The sequence below is a fragment of the Danio rerio genome, chromosome 14, assembly GCF_052040795.2.
Source record: "Danio rerio strain M-AB ecotype USA chromosome 14, GRCz13ab, whole genome shotgun sequence".
Classification (NCBI taxonomy): domain Eukaryota; kingdom Metazoa; phylum Chordata; class Actinopteri; order Cypriniformes; family Danionidae; genus Danio; species Danio rerio.
The window spans coordinates 40,621,822-40,639,080 of NC_141034.1; the positions used below are offsets into that span (position 1 = coordinate 40,621,822).

Genomic DNA, 17,259 nt, shown 5'->3' on the forward strand with positions numbered 1-17,259 from the left:
TGTGTATGAGTTTATTTGTGTATGTGTGTGTGTGTGTGTGAGAGAGTTGGAGGAGGAGGAGGATAAGCTCTGCAGGCACACGCTAATCGGCTAATGACAAGAAGAAGTTTCTCTCGGCATCATCACGTGACCGCTGTTAGACACTTTTCCATCCTGCGCGGAACTGATTTTTATGACAAGCCGTTTATGGAAATCTGAATCCGATTAATATAGAAATATGTGAATAAATGTTTTAATGTGCAATAAATGTAATTATTATTATTATTTTTTTATTATTATTATTATTATTATTATTATTATTATTATTATTATTATTATTATAAGGGTTAAACAATGAAACTAAACGCCTGGTTTTAGACCACAATAAATAAGATGTAGCACCCAATACAGCATCAGTTCGTCTTTGGAATGAGTCCTGCACAGTTTCCAGAGGGATTTGAGACATTTTGTCTTGCAGAATATTGGCCTGTCCATGAAGAAAAACGTTTCTCTGACTCATTCATTTACACCCCAAAGTGGCTCAAACATATTTATATCTGGTGACTGTGCAGGCCTTGGGAGATGTTCAACATCACTTTCATGTTTTTCAAACCACTCCATCACCAGTCTTGCTTTGTGTATTGGTGCACTATTATCATCTTGCATGACACCACCTTCCAGATACAATGTTTGAACCATTGGGTGCACATAATCCTCCAGAATTGTTCGGTTTAGCCTTTGGTAGTGACATGCCCATCTAGCACAAGTTTTGGGCGTAGGAAATGCAATGATAAATGCAGCCCAAACCATCACTGATTCATGCCTTACTCTGGGCATGCAGCAGTCTTGGTGCTATGCTTTTTTGGGGGTTCTCCACACCGTAACTCCCCTGGATGTGGGAAAGACAGTGAAGAGTCATCAGAGAACAATACATGTTTCAGATTGTCCACAGCCCAAGATTTTCACTGCTGGCACCATTATCAACATTTACCCTTGGCACAAGTGACCAAAGGTTTAGCTATAACTGGGCTGGGCTGCTGTGGTTTTGTGTTTTTTGGATGCAATCTGTGTTAGCACCAGGACATCCCTTTCAGACAGCTTCCTCTTGCATGCACAGTTAATCTTGTTCAATGCGGTTCGTCCTTCTTGGTGGTATGCTGACATTACCCTGGATACTGTGGCTATTGCTACATCACAATGACTTACTGTCTTGGTCTCAGATGCACCAGTGAGATGCGCACAAACAATTTGTTCTTATTTGAACTCTGATATGTCACACACCCATAATGTTATGTGCATTGCAATATTTTAAGCAAAACTGCTATTACTCAGATAATTAAACCTTCATGCTCTGCTCTTAAGCTGTGGTCATATTTGCACTTTTCTCCCCATAGACTTCCATTCATACGCACGTGAATGCGTCAGACTGGAAATGCAAGCTCGTGCGACAAATTTTGCAGTTCGCTGTGTTGCAAAGTTCAAGCTTGGTGAACTCTGACCTGTGAAATCGCATCACTTGACTGTGTGAGACCAATCAAGGATTAAAACATGACCTCTCTGGACAGGAATTTAAAACATGGACCAATCGTGCACTTTTTAAATGCCTAATCATCTTGTTCCCGCTCCTTTTTGCAGCTTCATACTACAGAATTGCGCAAGCTCAAACTCTACAGTGACCGCAGCTTTACTGGTGGAATTTGCAATCAATGAAGATTGGCCACCAGGCTGGTCAAATTTAGCCAGGCATTAAATTGTCCAACCCCTACGAAGAACCCCAACCCCACGTTGCATGTGTGTATATATTAGTTTTTATAACAGTATTTTACATTTCATTTCTTATTTATGTATCTTTTTGTTTCCACAAAATTACACTTTTATTTATTTTGACATTTCAGACATACTATTTGGCTCTTTGCTTCTGACACCGTCATGATCCCAATAAATTAGTTGAAGAGGTGTCCACGAGGCCCATGAAAGGTGGGGCCCTAGGTGGCCAACTGTTTTGCCTTTGGATGGCTGGCACTGAATACAGTCAGTTGACACCCAATTGTATTTTATATAGTTGCAATCAGATTGGATTAAACCCCCTGCATTATTAGCCCCCCCCACACCACCCCACCCGTTTATTTTTTCCCCCAATTTCTGTTTAATAAAGAGAAGATTTTTTCAACACATTTCTAAACATGATAGTTTTAATACCTCATCTATAATAACTGATTTATTTTATCTTTGCCATGATGTCAGTAAATAATATTTTACTAGATTCTTTTCAAGACACTTCCATACAGCTTAAAGTGACATTTAAAGGCCCAGCTTGGTTAATTAGGTTTATTAGACAGGATAGAGTAATTAGACAAGTTATTGTATAATGATGGTTTGTTCTGTAAACTATCAACAAAATCTAGCTTAACAGGGCTAATAATTTTGATCATAATTTAAAAGGAAAAAAAAATAAAAACTGCTTTTATTCTAGTCGAAATAAAACAAAAAAAGACTTTCTCTGGAAGAAAAAATATTATCAGACATACTGTGAAAATGTCCTTGCTCTGTTAAACATAATTTTGGAAATATTTAAAAAAGAAAAAGGGGGGCTATTAATTCTGACTTTAACTGCATATAGTGAGAGGGAAAGAGAAATAATTCAGAATGCATTTATTTGAATGTTATTTAATTATATTATTGTGTTATATTTTGATATATTTAATTATAATTATTGAATAATTTTTTATAATAAGATTATTTTGAAACTGCTTATTATTATTTATTAATTATATATTATATATATATATATATATATATATATATATATATATATATATATATATATATATATATATATATATATATATATATATATATATTTATTTATTTATAATTTTCTTTTCTTTATGACTTTTTCATGCTATTTTCCAAGCTTGATCTCCATTACAAAAAAAGAAAAAAAAAAGATAAATTCTAATGGGATTGACATATTTCAGGTTTAAGCAACTGAAGCCATGTAGATAAGGACTACATACCAAGTTTGTTTCAGTGCTCCAAAGAGAGATGTTCTTTAGTAGATTGCCTCCATGTGGTTCAAAAGAAAATTACCAGCCAGTAGTTACATTCTAGTGCCAAAAGTTTGGCATCAGTAAAGTAAAAAAAAAGCTTTTATTTAATTATTTTATTGTTCCACAAGGATACATACAGTCAATCTGATTCCCTTTTGTTTTTATTAGTTCTTCTGAACTTTCTATTCATCAAAAAATACAGTTAAAAAATAAATTATCATAAAATAAATAAATTAAAATAATCAATAAAATGGCATGCTGAAATTATTTCCAAAGCATCATATGACACTGAAGATGATGGTTGTTTTGCCATATACAGAAAAAAATGACACATAATATATAATAAAACATAAACAGCTCTTTTTTACTTATTACTTGCGCAAACCCATTTTGTTCTATTAAAGTGAACTGCCGTAAAGAGTTTAGCGTGTATGAAGTGAAGTGAATAACACCAAACATGCTACACAGACCATTAAGAACAACAACCACCGTCGAGTATTTATTAACAAGTACACCAGTGTAGTTTATTTATGCAAGCAGTTTGTCCCTACAGATCAGAAAAGCCACTGTCAAGCGGTTGGCACATTTATGTACAAAACAAATTAATGGTACAGCTTGCTACTAAGCATTCTTTAGTGAGAGTACAAAAAAGACTAGTATACGAGGACAGGGAGAGTGAGCCAGAGTAAGAGAGAGAGAGAGAGAGAGAGAGAGAGAGAGAGAGAGAGAGAGAGAGAGAGGTGAGGGTTCAGAGAAAGCATTAAAGTCAGGGGCTCAACAAGCAATAGTAATAGAAAGGTGAGAGGAGGAGTTAGAGAGATCACCACAAAGTAAACAGGCACAAATCAAACACTACCATCGAAGAGTAGGAGTTTCAGCGCAATGTTTTTTCAGCGTAGGATTCAAATTACTGCACGTTATGAGGAAGGGGATGACCCAGCAAGACAGTCGCATAGAACAAACTCATAAAAAGATGAAATGAAAACTGTTTATCTTGTTTTTTTTTTCTTCTTTTGATTTTTTTTCTCCATTATTATTATTATCATCATTATTATTTATTTATTTTTTGATCCAGTAAAACGATTACCATTGAATGCATGACCATGCCACAAATAACACTTAGGTTCACAGTCTTTACCTAACATTACAGGGGTCTGACTTGACAAAGCCGGCGCCCCGATGCACTTACACCAAGAAAGAGCTCACAAAATGGTCAAATAAGTGCACAAAACTAGCTCTTAGAAACACTGACAGAACATGACTTGCCAGGCATTAAAAGAAAGAGAAGACGTCTCCATCGTCCGATATAATAATGACTTGTTAGCAAGACAACGAGTAACTGTCATCGAGATAATAGTAGTATAAGCTCTTTAAATATTCCTTTTCATCCTCACATTTCCTCCTTTGGAAAGAAAACAGCCCAGTGATCTGTTCACGATAGCCTCGCTTCTCCTTGGTCTTTTTTAACATTATTTTTCTTAGGTTTTAAAAAGAACACCCTCCCTCCGCCCCCCCCTCCCATCCTATCCCATCATGGAATGTGTGTTTTATTCTTTTTAATCCATTACGAATTCACCTGAAGTTTTTAAGTGCTAACGTACAGTACATACATTTACAGAATGACTATGTACAAAAGCTGGAAATAAAACGCGTCAAATAAAAACAAACAAACCCTGTGTCTATATCTATTTGTATAGGAAAATAAAAAAGAGGGGGTTATAACGCTGTAGGCTTGTGCTTGTGTCGCTTGCTTCCAGTTAAGGGGGAGTTGCATTGTTTGCCGAAGAGAGAGGGGGTCGTTCATACTATTGTACAATTTAAATAAATAAACAGCGCAATTCTGTAGCAATTCGTAACTATTTTACTTTACTGGCTAATTCTTACAATGCCAACTTGTATGTTTTAATACAATTTAGTCACGCTCCTAATGAGTTAGTAGTTAGGAGTGAGCGTTATTTGGAAAAAAATCGTACCTTTTAAAGAATGGACATTGTACGAATTAGCCACCTTTTTGGCAATACGTAAAATAGGTACGTTTTCCAGTGAGATTGGGCTTAATTTAATGCTTAAAGCCCAAAGTATACTTCAGCCATCTTCATTTCCAGTCAAAGTGATGTCATTTTTATTATTAGATGACTTTGTCTCTTTTATTTTTGTTTGACCACACAGATGGCGAATGCAGAGACAGAACGAGTTCACAAGAAAGCGCTTATGTCTTAAGTGCTATAACGAACACGCTATGCCAAAGATTTGAGTTTGGTTAGGCTTTAATAAAGCTGTCATAAAAAATGCATAATTCCAAGTCTGTGAATGTGTGAACAGCTCAGGATAGCATGTCATAGTCTCGAAATTATGGTAGTTTTGAGATGACGCAAGTGTAGCTAATACTTCGAAAGCTGTGATGGAATAGAATGCAGAAAAGGGCTTAATCCCAAAGTATACTTCACTTTTTACATGTACAGCAAATGTGACAATGCACTCACATGTGCTTTGAATTGATTTTGCACTACCTAGTTTGTCCACAAGGTGTCAACATTGAACTGGGCCGTTGATTCACGGTCAGAAAAAAACCCCAGCAAACTACTGAAGGGCGGAATAAACAACTCACGCCAACATCGACAAGTGCTTGTGAGAGGGGATATACATAATAAACAACACCAGCAAACTACTGAGACTGCAAAAACAATGGACACTAGTGTTGACAAGTGTATCATCTGAAGATACACACTAATTTAAACGCGTTCAAATTCATTTTACCAGTGATAAAGCACCTGTGTTTGGGTACACTGTCAAATGGAGTACACTTTGAAAGGCAGCAATTTTGCATTCTAACAAATGTGTTCAAAACAAACTCTGTATACTTTGGACTTCACCATCTATCTAAAAGTAGTAAGAAGGTTGCTCTCCCTCTCAGAGCAGTTACAATGCCACCTACTGGGACTATGCGTGTCTGAATTAGCACGGCAAGCAAATAATAACCATTCTGTCATCTTGTAATCATCTTGATAAGCTATGCAATGACATCTGTAGAAAAATAATAAATAAACACTTTATGGTACATCTGTTATATCTTAATTTTGTTTTTTGTCTTTTCTGCCTCAGTTTTTTGAGTTTTCTTTTACCAAAATAACGCAGAATGAGCAGGTCATCTGCTGGTATCAGGCTCTATACCTTTTGATGATTAAAAAAATTAATGATAGAAAGAGAGAGAGAGAGAGAGAGAGAGAGAGAGAGAGAGAAAGAAAGAGAAAGAAAGAATTATTCATTTCATTTTTACCAAAATTTCTTTTTTTTCATGCTTTTAAGTCCTTAATAATGAGACAGACACACATGAAAAATGTGCTTTTTTTCACCCCAATAACCGACCCTCTACATAAGAATGATTGATGTATCGATGCTTAAAAAGAGTTTAAAAAGAGAAATATTTTGAAAAAATTGCAACATGTCGTGGAACCGAACCTGCACAGATTCTTGAAAAAAATGAAACACAACAATGTGAAAAAACTACAACACTACTTCTATCACTAATAATAATCATAATAATAATAATAATAATAATAATGTTTGTGCGAGAGGTAATGGGTTGGCCATGGGGTTGGTCATACGACACACCACCTGGACTTTACCAGTGCCAAAACTCCCTCAACAGGAAGTGACAGCACTGAGGGTCCTCTCGCCTCGCTGCTGCTTCCTGTCTTATGTGTAGGCATTGAGCCGTTCCTTGGAGCGTGTGGAGTGGATGTCATGCAGCTCCTGCTCCTCCTTGGACTTGCAGTCCTCGTATTTCTGCATTTTACACGCATCCTTCACATAGGCCCAGTTGGCAGACAGAACCATCAGGTAGTGGATCTGAAAAAAAAAAAACAGTATTTGTGAATTAGTATGAAGTAATCATTTGCATTCATGTTACTGCAATACAACTCTTCTTATAAAACACACTCATAAAACGTCTTTTATTATAATTATTTAAATATATAGGGTGCAAATCTTACACTGGCGTTCAAACTTTTTTAGTAATGTTTAAAATAATTTATATATTTATTTAATATATTAATCAAATGTATTTTAAGTTTTCAGTGTTTTGAGGGATGTTTAGCGTATTCTGACCTACAGATTAGCTATTTCAGAGGTTAACTATGCATCTAACTTGACAACTTTTATGTTTTATGTAGATACAAACACCTATTTTATGATAAAAGTGTCTCATAAACACTCACAATGTCTATCGGTGCTTTACACCTGCCAGTTTCAAACTACTTGAATATTTTCCTGCATAGACTGATTGGTGCAATTATGCATTAAGAATGGTATGAACCGTTATAGGGGTGGTCAAATGTAGATTTACATTATGCATTATTTTAATTATTAATATTATTACTTAAGATAGGGCGAAGCAGTGGCGCAGTAGGTAGTGCTGTCGCCTCACAGCAAGAAGGTCGCTGGTTCGAGCCTTGGCTCAGTTGGCGTTTCTGTGTGGAGTTTACATGTTCTCCCTGCATTCCATAGACATGCGGTACAAGTGAATTGGGGTAGGCTAAATTTTCTGTAGTGTATGAGTGTGTGTGTGTGTGTGTGTGGATGTTTCCCAGAGAAGCCGACAAGAAAATGAATGAATGAATGAATGAATTACTTAAGATGCAGATCAGATGAAACTATTTCTGAAAATTAAAGGGCTGAACCCCCCATATATCTTGTACTGACGTCCTTCAGGAGAGAATCAAGCATTAATAAGGGGGGTCAATCCCCCTTGTAATTCCCCTGCATATAGAGCCGCATTATGTTAAGAAAATATATTATTGTTAACCTGAATGTAGGCCATTGATTGCCTGTTCATTTTTTAAGCAGTTCTGGTTCTGTAAATGTTTCTCACATTATTTTTTCCCAATAGGGATTTAAATTACCATCTTTGAATGCAAATTACTATATAAAAATCAGACAGAGGAACAAATGTAAAACAACAACACTGTGCTTAGCTTTAACGAGGGAAAGAACTACAATCCCATGAAGCATTGCAAATTGCAACCAAATTATAAATGACAGAAAAAGGAAACTATTCATTTGCACCTATAGAAGCAATTTATTTCAAGTTTGGTGAAGACAGACAGATATGTGGACAGACAGATAGTAAGACAGACAGAGGATGGATGGATGGATGGATGGATGATAGATGGATGGATGGATGGACGGACGGACAGACGGACGGACGGACAGACAGACAGACAGACATTGTTCTCAGGTGTATTTGGAGTAAGAGAGACAGATCTCGGTGTGTTCACAGCAGACTGTGATGACGCATGTTTGTCACTCTATTATTAGCAGTGACACCAGCAGGAGGCAGCAGTGTGAAGCAGCCAGACTCCTCAGACGAGTCTCTGCTGTTCACTGCAAAAATATATAAAAATATCTCCATCAACCCCTATTCTACGTTTCATTGTGTAACTTAGCGTAGGATTTACGTGTGTGTGTGTGTGTGTGTACATGTTTTTGTGACATATCAGGAAACAAATCTGTATAATGACATGGGTATGACACAGGTATTACCAAAAGGAGGTGAAATATGAGGACATTGGTGACGTCTAGCAGTATGCGCAGAAGGCCCCTACTGGCCCATATCAGCTGATGATGATTAATAACGTCCATTCAATTGAGTGATAACATTCGAAGTGGGTGCAAAATTTAAAAAATAACAATAATTTAAAACCAGTGTATTAAGTTTGTAAATTTGTAAACAATTTGTCCTAGCAAATTAATACACTTGAAAGAAGTTTGTTTTGGTAATTCTCAATGAAACTCTGACCATTTCATCACCTTGGAATTATAAGGTTCTATCTGCGTTCGGAATGATTTTGAGATATTGAGCTTCAAAGGTTTTTGCATTCCATATAGCAAACAGTATGTGTGTAACATTTCTTTTTCATACATTAACATGACAGAGACCCTAAATGTTCTCTAAATGTAAATTATCAAAATTCTATAAAATTTGCAAATTGGGGTCAAACAAACAGGGCAAATGCAGATAGAACCGTCTTATCTAAAAAGGACATTTTCCGCTTGGAATTATAAGGTTCCTTCTTATCTGGTATCTGGCAGGTCATTAATTGAAGCATTAGTTTGCAACATATACAATCACAAAACAATCAAAATTGGTGTTGTAACAACATGTTGATGCTTGAGAAAGTAAAAATTTTGCTTTCTATAACATTTATTAAATGCTTTAGGAATAGGATTAATAATTTTTTTTTTCAAATTAAGCATACAAGGTTGTGCTAATTTTATCCAGTGCAGCTGTTCATTTTCTGTAACTAATATGGTAAAATGTATTGAATTTTAAGCTTTATATGAACTTCTGAACTATTTTTATTGAATTATATGCCCCATGAATTAAATACTTGCCCTTCAAGGTTTAATATCAAATGTAAAGACTTTAAAAGAAAACAGACAATGAGCAAATGAGTTTAATAAACTCTGATAAATGTTTCACTGACTATTTATACACAAATAAAAATATTTCACATTTAATATTGCACATTTTTTAGTTCCTGTTTCTTTTTCAACAATGTAAAGTTTAACATTTCATCTTAATGTCAAAAATGCTTCTAAATCATTCAGTTTCAGATTTCTTCTCAATTTTGTGTGGTGCTGCATTATTTAGTCAACTCTGATTTTGTGTTTCTTTCCAGTCTTTTCTGCTGTCAACAGAGCAGTCAGGTGAAATGACAAAGAAAGCTGATTCTGATTGAAAATTGTACCTTAAAAAAAGTGAGCGAAAAGATTATAAGAGGTTTCATAACCATAAATGACAAATGCTCTCTCTGAATCAAATGCAGATTTGATGATGTATTTGTGATTAAAGTCTGTGATATTTCAACAATTAATCATGCAGCTCTGCTTCAATGCCCCATTATGCAAATGAGATCTACATTATGCATGCTCATTTGAATAGGGCCACACCCTATTTTTTTTTTCTCCTAACAAAAGGAAGGCTGAAGTCTGAGGACACATTGTGTTTAACATGGAGTTAAATTTGCTCTATTCACAGCAGGGAATGGAAAAGCTCTTTCTATAATTTGCTACATCATCCCAGACTAACATCCACATTCTCTTTTTCAGAAAATGGTTCCTCGCAAATTACTGAGCGCTGCTTGTACAAGCTCTAGGGCCTTTCTTCTTCCAGTTTCCATGACTACAAAACGACATGCCCAGCGTCTCTCAGTGTGTGTGTGTGTGTGTGTGCGAGATGAGAGAAAGAGAGAGAAGGGAGGGAGGAAAACGAAAACAAGCTCAAAGATAAAAGGATGATGTTAAATAACAACAGAAGGAAAGCCAATGAGAAAGAGTCGACAACGCCCCTAATGCTCAATTTTTTCTCCCCCCCCCAGAATGCCCTGGGAGAGCAGTGACAGTGATTCATGACTTTAACCCTGATCCACATGAAGGAGCTGAAGCAGGTGATGTCATTAATTCAGCTCACATCTTCATCTTTGTCACACAAATATACACACTGTTGCTAGCTTCAAAACTGGGAAATTCAATGGTTTTTTTCGGCTTCAGGACTTTTGTGAAAACGATTTTAATTATTTTGAAGAAAATTTTTTAATGAACTGCATTATTTTTTTTATGTGTCAATTATTGTGCATTTTTCACAAATAAGCAAGCAACTGAATCATTTGTTGTAACAAATTTATCACTTAAAAAAAGAGACAATTTAAAATATTAAAATCAAAAATAGTCTAAATTTGTCTAGATTTAAAGTGTATACACTACCTGACAAAAGTCTTGCCGCCTATTCAAGTTTTAGGAACAGGAAATGATAACTTGACCTCTAGTTGATCATTTGATACCAAAAGTGGCTTATATGAAAAGCAAAGGCCTCTAGATTACGCTTGTTTTACCAAAATAAAATATGATCATGCCTTTATTTTGAAGTATTTAATTAGGACAGTAAGGTCTGACTTTGTTTAGACAAAAGTCTTGTCACTGAACAGAAATAATATCCAGTATAGAATATAAAGCCATAGTGCAGTGAAAAGAGATTTAATATTGTGTATGACTCCAATGAGCTTGGAGGACTGCATCCATATATCTCTGCAGTGACTCAAATCTGGAATGGCAAAGAGTGTTTTTGCAGGGCTTCCAGAGTTCATCAAGATTCTTTGGATTCATCTTCAATGCAATTCTCCTTCAACTTACCCCAGATATGCTCAATAATGTTCATGTCCAGTGACTGGGCTGGCCAATCCTGAAGCACCTTGACCTTCTTTGCTTTCAGGAACTTTGATGTGGAGGCAGAAGTATAAGTAGGAGTGCTATCATGCTGTGGAATTTGCCCTCTCCTGTGGTTTGGAATGTAACCCCAAACCATGATTTTCCTTCACCAAACTTGACTAATATCTGTGAGAATCTTGGGTCCATGCGGGTTCCAATAGGTCTTCTGCAGTATTATGATGATTGGGATGCAGTTCAAGAAAATATTCATCAGAAAAATCAACCTTTTGCCATTTTACCGAATGATCAACTAGAAGTCAAGTTATTATTTGTTGCTCTTACAACTGGAATTGATTAGAATACTTTTGTCAGGTAGTGTACTTGTGTTAGAGTTACATTTTTATTTTTATTTATTCTGTAAGTTATTGATGATTTCTTCCAAGTGTAAAATAATGTTGTCATTTTTACCACACAATTACAAAAAAAGTATGTGAAAGAAATGTGTTCAATTATTTTTAGACAAAACAATTCCCAGCTTAGGAGAGTTAATGAAACTGATTTCCAATCACAACCTAAAAGAAACTAAATCATTGTTTTTCACTTGAATTTTGCAAGAATGTTAGATCTTTTAGAATAAAACAAATATTAACTTTTTTTTTTAACTCAAAAACATGATTAGTAATGTATGTTCATTCTTCTTTTGTATGTCAGCTTAATATTGTACCATATTATATAGTTAATAGACTTAATTTTCTTTAGCATTAATTTGTCATTAAATCAATGTTACACAAGGTACATAATTATTTCTAAATCAAAATTTGCCTAATTATTAAGTTATTGGCGCCTGGTGTTTCTTCAATGTGAACTTCTGCAGCATAAAGAGCAGGTATACTTCAAACTAAATTCTACTCTCGCATTACTCAGGTTAATTTCAGAAGCTCAAAACAGCTTGCCAAAGTCAAGCTTACGGAAAGTAAACATGAGACTTTTAAATCATCTTCAGTTCATTTCTCCTATTCAGTCTGCCAAAGTCAGACACCCGAGAGTAAAAACAGAAACACTTCTGCTTTATAGCAGAAACTACAGTGTAATTCTAAGTGAGAGCAACAATGGCACTGTTTTTGTGTTTAATATAGCAAGGCTGCTTCCTTCAAAAAACTACAGCAGTATAAATGATTGTTGATGTCTTGACCAGGGCCAAATTTCCGAAACATCCACATCGCTATTATCAGATGTCACCGAGGTCATTTTAGTTTATGATTTTTATTATGTTTCTGAGCGAGAGAAAAGCTCAGGCATTTCAATTCAAACTGCTTTTTACCCCTAAATAAAACTAACTTCACAGCTAATATACTGGGTCTATAATTGTAAGGAGTAATCAAACTCACCATGGCAATGACTGCTGCTCCGGCTCCAGCCAACGCACACACAAACAGATGGAAGGTCATGTCCAGCTTTCAGGAAAAAAAAAAAAGTAAAATGAATCTTGTGCTGCTTGATCTTTATAATGACTTGAAAAAATTGTCTTTTGTGAATGTATTTTTCTTCTGCACATGTACATATGTGCTGATATTCAGTTATACACTGTACAATTATTTTGCTGCCTAAATGATTTAGTTGAATCAACTAAACATCTAAACTTGCATCAATCAAACTGACTAAAGTTATGAGATTAAACTGTTTAACAAAAAAAAGTTGAATCCTGAGTAATGTATTAAAGTAATATAAAAATATTTGCTGTCAAGACTTTTTGTTGAATCATTTACTTTTTTACAGTGTAGGGTATATTGTGATAACCAACATGCATTGTGTTATCTTGAGCACTTCAAAATATTAGTGAATGAGTATTTCTTATTTAAGTTTTGAGTGCCTTTTGAAGACTTCCCAGCAAACAATTTTGTGTTTAATAGACGTCTGAAATACATAATTTAATGTAGTCAGCTCGGCAAAAACAAGGCTAAACTTGAGACTTTGAAAATCTAATTGACATCTAAGAATTGGCCAAAACTAGACTAGTCGTCAAATAGACAGATTAGACTTTATATGTGTAGTCATTCATTTCTGTTTATTTGATGACTAGTCTAGTTTTGGCCTATTTTTAGATCTCTATTAGATTTTCACTGGCAGCTCAAATTTAGCCTTGTTTTAGCCAAGACGAATATGTTTAGACACCTATTAGACATCTATTAGACATCTTTTGAAAAACAAAAAATGCTTGCTGGGTTAATAGGATATTCTTTGAAATACAAACATTTTCACTTGATCATAGATATTGATTGAAGTTCTGTTTGTGAACAGTTAATAAATTAAACAGTCACACTGTACAACCATCAGCTAATGTTAGTTAAGTATTTACTAACATGAACTAAGATTAAACAATACTTGTATGGTATTATAATAGTTTACATTGACTAATTCATTAATAATAGAAAGTTAAAATTAGTTACTGCCACATGAGTTTCATTACCTAAAGATCATGAAATACTGTTATGATTGTATTATTCATTGTTTGTTCATATTAGTCAATTACCTATAACGTGTTACCAATTACACTAAGCTAATCCTGAAAATGACTACATTATGATGCTAATTTCTTAGGTATTGTTTAATAACTCATTCAAATCAAAATGTGCATCTGTTTTATTCAACAGAGCTAATAATTAATACATTTAAAGATCATCAGAACATCGACATAACTTCTGTAACAATTATTGCTATTTAAATTCATTTATTGCTATTTAAAGAAAAACAAACAAAAAGCATACTATGTTTTCATATTATACATAAACAAATGTCTAATATATTTTGTTAGTGCTGTTGGAAGTGGTGTTAATTAGGCCAGCAGAGGGCACTCAACCTGCAGTCTGTGTGAGTCTTAACGCCCCAGTATAGTGAAGGGGACACTATACTGTCAGTGAGCGCCGTCTTTCGGATGAGACGTTAACCCAAGGTCCTGACTCTCTGTGGCCATTAAAAATCCCATGGCACTTCTCGTAAAGAGTAGGCGTGTAACCCTGATGTTCTGGCCAAATTCTCTCCATCTGTCTTTACCCATCATGGCCTCCCAATCATCCCCATCCAACGAATTGGCTCTATCACTGTCTCTCCACTTCACCAATAGCTGGTGCGTGGAGAGCTGTGGCTGTGACCTGTGGCTGCCGTCGCATCATCCAAGTGGATGCTGCAGACTGGTGGTGGTGTCGAGAGACCCCGCCCCCCTCTCATGACTGTTAAGTGCTTTGGCTGTATGGTCATACACGATAAATGCACTATATAAATACAAATTACATTATAGATATTACCGTATTTTCCGCACTATAAGGCGCACCTAAAAGCCTTAAATTTTGTTATAAAACGGCCATGCGCCTAATAATCCGGTGCGCTTTATGTGTGCACGGAGTTCAAAAATCTGTCTAATCTGGACAGTTAGAAGACCAACTTAAATGAATTCGGAGCTTGCTGTCATTCCGGGAGGACTAACAAAAGAACTTCAACCGCTGGATATTGGTGTAGACGGCGTTTAAAGTGAAGTTGCGAGCTGCGTGGGAGCAATGGATGACAGACGGCGAACACACTTTTACTAAGACTGGTAAGCATGCCGGGCGAGTTACGCCACCATATGTGAATGGATTGTGGATGCCTGGGCTAGGGTGTCTGCTTTAACTTTTGTCCGAGCTTTCGCAAAAGCCGGAACAGCCACCCGGCAATGAGACTGACTCCGACAATGATGAGAGAGAACCCGGCGTGTTTGATGACGAAACTGCCTAGCTGTTCAATTCAGACACAGAAGATGAGGACTTTGATGGATTTTTGGGAGAAGACTGATTGAAAAAAATAATAATGTGAGTGTATTGTTAAATAGTACAATAAAGTTCAACTAAACTATGTTAACTGTTTTGCTTCCATTACCTTTTTTTGCAGACAGTGTATTTTAGCGTGCGCCTTATAATACGGTGCGCCTTATGTATGGGTCAAGTACAGAAATAGACCCCGTAATTGAGACTGCGTCTTATAATCCGGTGCGCTTTATAGTGCGGAAAATACGGTACTGCTAAATCTTATACAAACGTACTAAATAATAAATATATATGCTAAAAAAAGTGTTAAATATTTTTGCAGCTTATTTTAAATTTGTGATAATATTATATCGTGCGTCAAAAGTTCCAGCAAGCATTTTAACAACAAAAAAGAGATGTAATTATAATAGCTTCATAATGTTCTGTTTGCTCACCTCATTTGATTCACACATTTTGAAGAAGTTTTCTGATCCTACGCATAAAGTCTTCTCCTCTCCGATGGGCACAACACCTAAAATAAACAGTCTCTGTCAGTCCTCAAAAGCATTCGGAGTATATGAGGTTATAGGAATGCAGGACTACCAGTAAGACTGAATCTAATTACAGCAACTAAAATGAATCGCTGGAATTTCTTTCCACGCACAGCTGAACACAAATAAACATCTGGCAGAGAAAACTCTCTGATTATGTAACATACCGAACTGGCGCGGGTCAAGACATAAACTCGCTCCCTGCAGAACAGTGGTGTTTTGGCAAATGGTCCAGATGTTGAAATATATGAAGACAGGCAAAGAGGTGAATGCTGTCACACCAAGCCAAGCCAACATGAAGATGTACGTCAGCATGATGAACTGCAAAATCAAACAAATTGCATGAGAATATCAAATGAGAATATCATTTACAATATAGTCAAATTTAATTTAAAGCACAATTAAAGGCATAAAGAAATGAATATGTTTGCTTTTCATGATGACTTAAATGTAATGCATACAGTGCTCAGCATATATAAGTACACCCCTCACAAATCTTATAAGTTCATATTTTTAACAGGAAGCTATGCAATATTATATTTGTGCATTAGATACATTAGATTAGTCAGTACTGAAGCCAAATCTGGACCTTATCTAACTAAATAACTTACAATAAATGTCCAAAACTAGTAATATATATAAAAAAGTATATTACTTTTAAGTATATTATCATATGTTAGATTTTTTGCATTATTTAGCTTGAATTTAATAGAATTTTTCAATTTCTAAATATGTTTGGTGACTAAAATATTACTTTAATAAATATATCTGTTGAATAAATCTATAAATGCACCAAAATACATTGCCTATATTACCTGAGTAATGGATAAAAATATTCATTTTCAAAATGTGTACTCAATTATGCTGAGCAATGTAAATATTTTTAATACACGATCATGTTATGTATACTTAACAAAGCCATTAAAATAATAATGATTTAAGTATAGATTGATAGTAGAAGTAGGTAGTTAATTTTGTTTATTCCTAATAAAACATTCAAGTCCATTTTGATCTGGATAAATAAAACATGTTTTATTTATTTACTTATGCTTATTTATTTATTTATTTATTTTGTATCATCTTTATTGATAGGACAGTGAAGATTTACGGAAAGGAAAGAGTGGGGAGCAGAGATAGGGGAAGGATCGACAAAGGACTTTGAGCTGGGAATCGAACTCAGGTCACTGTGAGCACCTCGGTGCTATGTGTCGACGCACTAACCCCTAGGCTATTGGTGCCGACATTTTTGTTTAATATAAGGTACACAGAAAAAATTTCAAGCAGTATTTCATTTAATTAAAAATTTATCTCAGACTCAACTTTATTATCTCATTTAGAGAAACTAAAATTGCAGCAAGGTGCCCTTACACAGGCGAAGTTCCATGTACACATTAACAAAATATTACCACACAACATACAATACATCATTTTGTAGGTGCATCACCCTCCCCCCGGACTCATTTAAGGACCTAATGGCCACCATTATAAAGGAATTTCTAATTCTATCTGCCCTGATGGCAGCAGCTGATACACAATGGGTGATCCGGGGGTGCAGAGGTTACCCTGAGCTCTCTTTAAAACATAATTATGGTAAATTACCTTTGGACCAATTTGGTTAAAACCGATGACTTTGCCTGCCACCTTCACAAGGATTCTTAACCTGTTCTTATTTGACAAACTCAGATTACTGTACCAAGC

At 35.3% G+C, this 17,259-nt stretch overlaps 1 protein-coding gene across 2 annotated transcripts in view; it reads right to left on the reverse strand.

The window, feature by feature from the left end:
• Nucleotides 1-3,501: 3,501 nt before the first annotated feature.
• Nucleotides 3,502-17,259, reverse strand: part of gpm6aa (glycoprotein M6Aa) — a 29,991-nt gene continuing 16,233 nt past the window's right edge. Inside the window, exons 3-6 of one of the 2 annotated variants that reach the window (XM_087280260.1) lie at nt 15,729-15,882; nt 15,466-15,542; nt 12,623-12,688; nt 3,502-6,878 (exon numbers count right to left, since the gene is read on the reverse strand). In XM_087280260.1, coding sequence (XP_087136386.1) covers nt 6,726-6,878; nt 12,623-12,688; nt 15,466-15,542; nt 15,729-15,882 — 450 coding nt within the window. In that variant the 3' untranslated portion in view covers nt 3,502-6,725. 2 annotated transcript variants of the gene reach the window in all.